We start from the raw sequence: 7909 nt of genomic DNA, 5'->3' as shown, positions 1-7909 counted from the left end.
TATAATCTACAAATTGTCAGAATTATAAAATCATTCCTCTATATGCAAGTTATTTATCATTAAAATACACACGCATGCTTACACAAAGTAATAGGCATGCAAAGATTCCTAAATCCCGACTGCTGCTTCGATCAGATAAATTTGAAGTGATTAAAAACTCAAAGCACTAAATCTACTGGACAAGCTCCAGAGGAATATGAATTCTAGTGTTAGCTAACAAATGAATCTAGAAACTCAATAAATCAAAACTAGCTCCAACAAAGAACTTCAATACATCAACTGCTTCTAGTAGTATATTTGTGGTTTTGAATTCTGAATGTCTTCTTACTATGCCCTTCATTGGGATAGTAAACTAGCTCCCAAGATTTGATTGTATATGTTGTCTTCTTACTAAATGGTATGGGCTAGCCGACTGGGCCCTTCCTTCATTATTCGTTAGCAAAGTCGGGAGGAATGTGAAGAAGAAAAAGCCAAAGATTCAAGACTTCACACTGATATAGAAATAACGTGTTTTTTGACCCTAAACTACCACTCCCAGACCATTCATATATTAAAATCTCTCTAACAGACTAAAACAGTATTTATAATGTTGTCTGCAATGCCACTAAAGCCCCACACGTGTTTCCAAATGTCTTCCCAACTCATAATGGTTAGCACAGTCCGGAGATCTTGGGTTCTCTTTTCTGTCCTAATCTTGTTTCTTCTCGACTCCTATGGAGCTGAAGCCAACAACAACAATGTTACATGTGTAGGTTTAATCATTGATGTTAATACTCGTATTGGAAAAGAAGAGAAAATAGCGATGGAAATTGCAGCTCAAACCTACAACACAAGTTCAAAGACTCAAAAACTCTCTCTCTATATCCAGGACTCCCTTAGAGTCACTTCTGCTGGTAAGTAGTCTCTATCACTTGCTATTTTTGCTAAAAAAAAATATCAGTAACATCTATGTTGATGGAATATGTAAATTTTGGCTGTAGTAGAAGAGATGATTAGAGAAAATAGGGTTAAGGTGATTATTGGCATGCACGCATGGCAAGAAGCAGCTCTAGTAGCTGATATTGGAAGTCAAGCTCTTGTTCCGGTTATTTCGTTTGCGGCACCAGCCATCAATCCACCTCTAATGCAACTTCGCTGGCCGTTCTTGATACAAATGGCTAAAAATGGTTCCGAACAAATAAAATGCATTGCAAATATTGTTCAAGCATACAATTGGAAAAGGGTTGTAGTGATTTATGAAGATGAAGCATTTGGTGGTGATTCCGGAAAGTTGGCACTTTTAACTGAGGCTCTCCAACATGTGGGTTCGGAGATTGAGTACCGTTTGGTCCTTCCACCATTTTCTTCTATGTCTGATCCAGGATGGGTTGTTCATGAAGAGCTTGTTAAGTTACTGAAAACACAATTAAGAAATTTTATTGTTCTTGAGTCATCATTAGAAATGGCGATTCATTTGTTCAGGGAAGCTAAGAATATGGGGTTTGTAAGGAGAGATTCAACTTGGATAATTCCAAATAGTATTACAAGTTTGTTGGACTCTGTAAACAACTCGGTTATTTCCTCTATGGAAGGTGCAATTGGAATTAAAACCCATTATTCTGAAGAAGTTACCTCAGAGTACCATGATTTCCATGCTCAGTTTCGGAAAATTTTCAGAACTGAATATCCAGAGGAAGACAACTCCGACCCTGGTTTTTATGCTCTGCGAGCATATGATAGCATTAGAATTGTTATACAAGCGATCGAAAGAATGACAAGTAACAGAGGTAGTCCAAAGATGTTGTTAGCCAGTATGTTATTAAGCAATTTCACGGGTTTTAGTGGCAAAATACATTTTAAAGCAGGCCAGCTCTCAGACACTTCAATTTTGAGCATTGTACACGTTCTTGGAAAGAGATACAAAGAAATAGAGTTCTGGACACCAGACTCAGGGTTCTCCATGATCCCTTCTATAGGAAAACCAAATACTTTGGTTGCTCCCGTAATTTTGCAGAGGAACTTACAAGAAAGTCCGAAAGTTTGGGAAATGCCTACTGATGCAAAGCCATTGAAAATTGGAGTTAGAGGTAGAGCATCATTTGGGAATTTTGTGAAGGTTGATTACGGGGTGAAACTGAATGAGAACAATTATTCTGGTTTCTGCATTCAAATTTTCCTTAAGGCACGAGAACTTTTGGGATATCCTTTGCCTTATAAATTGGAGGCCTGTAATTGCACCTACAATGATCTGGTTCACCTTGTCCACAATAAGGTAACAACTTCTCTGCCTTTTATTCCTTGAGAAACGCTTGATAATAAAAAGCCTCTGCATACACTACAAACGCCTAAAATTATTCTGCTGAGTTTTATATTTGCACGTTTTATCTACAGAATTTTACCATATTCTGGGAAAAAAAATACCATTACCTAAAAACTGCATTCCCCCATGTGCTTTTTCGTTTAATATTCTATGTAACAGAATATTTAAAAAATTGATCGAATATTTACTTCAACCTTTGAATTGCCCATTTTTGTTAATCTTACATAGAAGATAGACAATATATCAAACTGGCCTCCAAAACTGTAACAAGTAAAGCATTAGTTGGAACTCTTCTTAAGTTGGTTTGTACAAATCCTGAAACTACTAAATGTTACTCACATGTAATTCAAAAATATATCATTTTTAACTTGTAATTTGAGGGAAAGACTTTTTTGACAGCTTATTTGAAATTAGCTAGGTCCTTATCTCTGAGAGAGAGAGAGAGAGGCCTCTTGCAAGAGCAGGGAATGCATGACTAGAAACTGGGCCGAAAGGCAGTGAATATTTGACCAGTACTGTCCTTTTTTTTTCTTCTTCTTCTTACACCTCTTTTATTTTGTTACATTTATTTATTTCTGATTAAGATCTTATGCTTGTCCTGTGGTCCAAATGAATCCAACAAAAGACTTATGATGCTGCCATTGGTGACTTGACTATAACAGCCGAACGGCTGCAATATGTAGATTTCACTGCTCCATACATCGAGTCAGGTGTGGCAATGATAGCTCCGGCTAAACCTGTAGGGTCAGCATTTATGTTTACAAAGCCTTTCACCTGGGACATGTGGTTGGTGACTAGTGCCATCTTAATATACACAGTGCTCATAGTTTGGTTGTTGGAGCACCAATCCAATCCAGAATTCAGTGGCTCGTGGAGGAATCAGATTAGCACTGCACTCTGGTTCACTTTCTCCTCTCTGTTTTTTGCACATAGTAAGTGTCAATCTTAAGAATAGAGCTCATGAAATGCTATTATAACATAGCTATCTGCAGCAGTCAATCAAACATTGGAAACATATTTTCCATTCCATCTAGAAGCTAAGATAATCCGAGTGCCACTCAATGTTTCCAATGTTTTGAAGGGAAAACATTACTTTACCTGAGTTTTTCTTTTTTGGAGAAACGCGTAGTATTGAATCAGAACTCTTATCTACATCCCTACAGTAACAAGATAAAGACTGCAGGTGATAATGCTATGTTGAAGAAGTTTTTATGTATTTTGAAATTCTGTTAGGATATGTTCTGTTATTTGATGACTTAAATAAATTTAGATAGAAACAAATTGGATAGACACATGTAATCTGCACTTATAAATACAATACAATGAAAGGAGCCAAGCACGGCATTCATTCATTCAATACCGTTGCCAAGTTCTTATAGAAAGTACTCATAGCTAGCACATGGTTTCATGTTGCAGGGGAGAATATCCATAACAACTTGACACGTTTGGTGATGGGAGTGTGGCTTTTTGTCGTATTGATCCTAACCTCGAGCTATACCGCTAGTCTATCTTCAATGCTCACTGTGCAAAAGCTGGAACCAAATTATATGGAGTTGTTAAAGAAGAACAACTTACCAGTTGGCTGTACCAATTTGTCAGTAAAGAAATACCTGGTGAACGCGTTTGAGTTCAAGGAACAGAATATCAAGATCATAGACATAAAGCACTCCAAGCTTTTCAAACAAGAGAAAATATTTGCTGTCTTTCTTGAATTCCCATATGAGGAAATTTTCCTTAATAAGAATTGCAAGGATTACACTAGTACCAGACTACATACTCACGGATTTGGAGGATTGGGCTTTGTGAGTATTAATTGATTTAATCCTTAGTTTAGTTTTTATGATTTCTGTTCAAGTTAATTCTTATGCTTAGAATGATGCAAGAGAGATACATAATTGGACGCACAAATATACGTCTCATGTCTGATACTGATTAAACGAATCTACCAATACAAACACGAGTTCATGTGCGCATGCACCCCCTTTCCTTTTCTACACATGTATATATTGTTGTTTAGATTCTAAGTAAGGAATGTTAGAGCACTTCTTTCACAACTTTTTACTCAACTTATCAAGGTTTTCACCCACTAATTACAACTGGTCAGGGTCATTAAGTGATAAAATGACACCAAATATGTTTTGTACCAATAATTATCTCATGTAGCCACTCCATATACTAGGCACAGAAGATACGTTGTCTTTGTGTAAATAGAGTTATTCCTTTCCAGCCGAGCAAATAAAGAAACTCTTGGCTTAATAAACAATCGGTCGCTCTTATCTATTTTAATAAATAACTTCAGTTTTACTACGAAGGAATCTAATATAAATCTTTACCTTTCTTCCCACCCAGGTCTTCCAGAGAGGCTCGCCAATTACAAGGGATTTTTCTGAAGCAATTCTTAAGTTGTCGGAGGCTGGAACTATCTTGTCACTAAAGAAAAAATGGTTAACTCCCCAAAATGAGTGCTCAGCCAACATAACTTCTAGCGAACCTGAAAGCTTGAGCCTCCAAAGCTTTGGGGTTCTCTATCTAATATCTTTTGTCACTTCTACCATTTGTCTTTTATTATTCCTAGTTCGCTTATTTATAAGTCATCTGCAACATCACAATGCTTTCAAAGGAAACATAACTCCAGGGGAAGAGAGTACTTGGAAGAAGGCAGTTAGACTTGTAAGATCTTTCTGTATCAAAAATCTAAGAAGAGCTCCAACTCTGGCAGACACATCAGGTGCAAATGATCATTCAACACTTGATTAAGCCGTGCATCGCATGGGCATAATACTAGTGCTTAAGGAAAATAAATACCTACGGCTCTTTTTCCAGACCGAACCATTCTCATATTTTTAAGGGCTCTTAGTCCTAAGGATATAAAGGCGAAGTAGTGTATTAAAAAACAAAAACAAAAATGTCATACTTGAATTACCACAAAGATGCACTTTCTTGGACTAGTTTTCACAATTCATAATTGAATTATCTTGTTTCACGAGACTCCTCTTTCTTACACGACAACCGCTTCACCATGAATTAGAGTTCTAAAAATAAAGGTTGTTGCTTTCCTCTCAACTCTCTATACATTCGCTGCCTCCACCCCAAGCCCCCTTCATGAATTAGAGTCCCAATTGGTAAGTTGCTTCGTCCTGTATCTCCAAGGTGGCTGCGTAGTATACTTCAATATGAGCTATATTTCCATGCTATAGGTTCAGGGATATAAAACTTTTTTTAATGTATTAAATTCATATTTTGTAGATTTTATTTTTAAGTTGGATAAAAAAGAGCTACATATTTTGGAGGGGTGTCAAATGCATGGGTTAGGATGGGTATAATTGGGTTGGGTACATAAAATCCATTTACCCATTTATTGCCCATCTTTAGGTTTAGGGGGGGTATTTTGGTAATTTTTAGATTTAGTGGGTGTTTTGGTCATTTTTTAGGTTTAGGGGGTTTTCTGGTCAATTTTTAGTTTTCGGGGTTATTTTGCTCATTTTAGGTTTCGAGGGTATTTCATTCATTTTTAGGTTTAGGTGGTATTTCAGTTTCGGGGATATTTCGGTCATTTTTTAGGTTTAGGGGATATTTTGGTAATTGTTTATGTTTTTGGGGTATTTTGGTTCATTTTTATATTTAGGGGGTAATTTGGTAATTTTCAGTGGTTTTGGGATGTTTTAGGTTGTAGGGGCCTTTTTTGTGTATTGTGCGTTGGGTTAGGCTGCCTCCTGCGGTAATGGGCCCGAATGTTTCTGAGTAAGGGAGTTGAGACCGGTCCAACTGTAACTCAACTTGGGCCGGTTTGTGCACAAACTATGCCTCGTCTGCCAGGAGTAGGCTTACGGCAAGCAAAACTGTTTCAGATGAGTTATGGCAGGCAGATATAATAATAATGACAAAACAGGGTACTCTGACTATTTAATAAAAATGGCCAAGTAATCCCTACTTATAAAACATAATTACAGTCGTGATAATGTCATTTACGGAGAAAGTAAAGGAGAAAAAAAAATAATATGAACTAATCAAGAACGGGCATAAAGTCAAGTTTTAAGTTTGGTCCGCAGAAGCAAAAAAAACCAAAGAGGAGAGAACGCCTCCTCTCAATGCAAATAATCTCCCAGGAATAAATCCTACCATGGGAATTAATGGTTTTGAGGAAATCGGACCTGAATGGTTAATGCCCAAAAGGAATCTTTGTTATGTTTTGGAAGAGAGCAGGATTTGAAGGTGGAGAGAAGGAAATCGACCTACTGGTGCATGCCCATTGTATTATCTCTCTTCTTTCCTTTGTTTTCTCTCTTATCTTTTTCTTTTCTTTCTCTTGTTTTTCTTTTACTCTGCTTTCTTTTACTCCGTGAATACACTCTGTTTTTCGATCCTTTTTTCAGGGCACGGTAAGGGTCCTTTTATAGTGCCTGCCGTGACCAGTTTTTTACCACTTTGCCCCTTAACCGCCTTTTTCTGGTCTGGGCGTACTTGCCGACCACCAAAGGGTTCGTCTATGTGCCACTCACCCTAGCCAGACAAAGGCAGGTTTGTTTCATTCGTCAATCCACCGTAGCACTCTTACCTGCCACGGCATAAATGCTTTCTCTCTCTTTCCCTCAAGGCATGCACCTAACGGTTCTCCCCTCAACCTTGCCTCTTTTGGGTGGTCTGTCATCCCAGCAGGACGTACCTCCCCAAAGGGCTTGGGCAAGAGCCGCAAAATAGGTCTTTTCCCATCTCCCCACCACCAAACCATACCTCCTTTACCTCTTACCTCTGGCTCATGGCCCTACCACGTCCCATATTGGCTGGGTACAGGCTAGTGGTGTTTGGGCCTTGCGCGTGCTTTCCTTTTAGATATGTCCAAAAATCTGTCTGCTGCTCATGCATTTACCGTGATCTGGAGGCTCGCCGTCTGTGTTTTTTGACCTCTTATGTGGGCTTTTCTTTGCTTTCCCACTCCATTCAAGAGCTGGACTTTGTCTGATGATGGGCCTTACATTTCTTTAGCCCACTCTTGGTTTTCTTTATTTCTTGCAATGTTGTACTGTTATTCCTGCCGTAATAATTTAATCCTGTTGGGCCTCTTTTGGGCCAGTCGTTTATTCCTTTTCTCAATGGCTTGTCATGGCAACTGTTTTGCTTTTATTTATGGGCTCCTATGTCCCTTTGGGCTTTCCTTTGGGCATCCACGGTCCGTTTGCTTTCTTTGGACTTCCTCGGCCCATTTGCTAATTCCACACTCCCATGGGCTTTTTACTAACTTCATTGGGCTTCCTTGGCCCAATAACTTTATTCTCATCGTTGGGGTTCATAGGCCTGCCATAAACCCCTTACTCTCTTAGTTTGCATTGCCTTGGGCCTACGGCGGCCCTTCCTCGCTTTTCTACCTCATACACTGCCCATGGAATGCTACTTCTTTCTTTCCGGACTTCTTTGAGCCCACTTGCCTCTTCAAGACCCATTTGTTTATTTCTTGGGCCTATGATCTATTATCCCTGCCACTTGAGCCCAATGGTTTTTTGCTGTCTATTTTGTCAATTCCTTGTTGTCCTTATTATTGGCTTTCTTTCTTTCTGCCTCGGCTCTCACAAATGGCCCTCAACATAGGTATAATTGGGTACCTAGTTAAAACCC

At 38.6% G+C, this 7909-nt stretch overlaps 1 protein-coding gene across 1 annotated transcript; it reads left to right on the top strand.

Annotated features, from left to right (window-relative positions):
* Window positions 1–646: 646 nt before the first annotated feature.
* On the top strand, window positions 647–3108 carry LOC126728242 (glutamate receptor 2.4-like). The gene is made up of 3 exons (XM_050434102.1): window positions 647–893; window positions 981–2251; window positions 2962–3108. The coding sequence occupies exons 1-3, from the start codon at window positions 647–649 to the stop codon at window positions 2980–2982; spliced, it is 1539 nt and encodes a 512-aa protein (XP_050290059.1). The 3' UTR covers window positions 2983–3108.
* Window positions 3109–7909: the final 4801 nt, after the last annotated feature.

This window comes from Quercus robur, chromosome 5, assembly GCF_932294415.1.
Source record: "Quercus robur chromosome 5, dhQueRobu3.1, whole genome shotgun sequence".
NCBI lineage: Eukaryota > Viridiplantae > Streptophyta > Magnoliopsida > Fagales > Fagaceae > Quercus > Quercus robur.
This window is presented reverse-complemented; position numbering and strand designations above follow the sequence as displayed.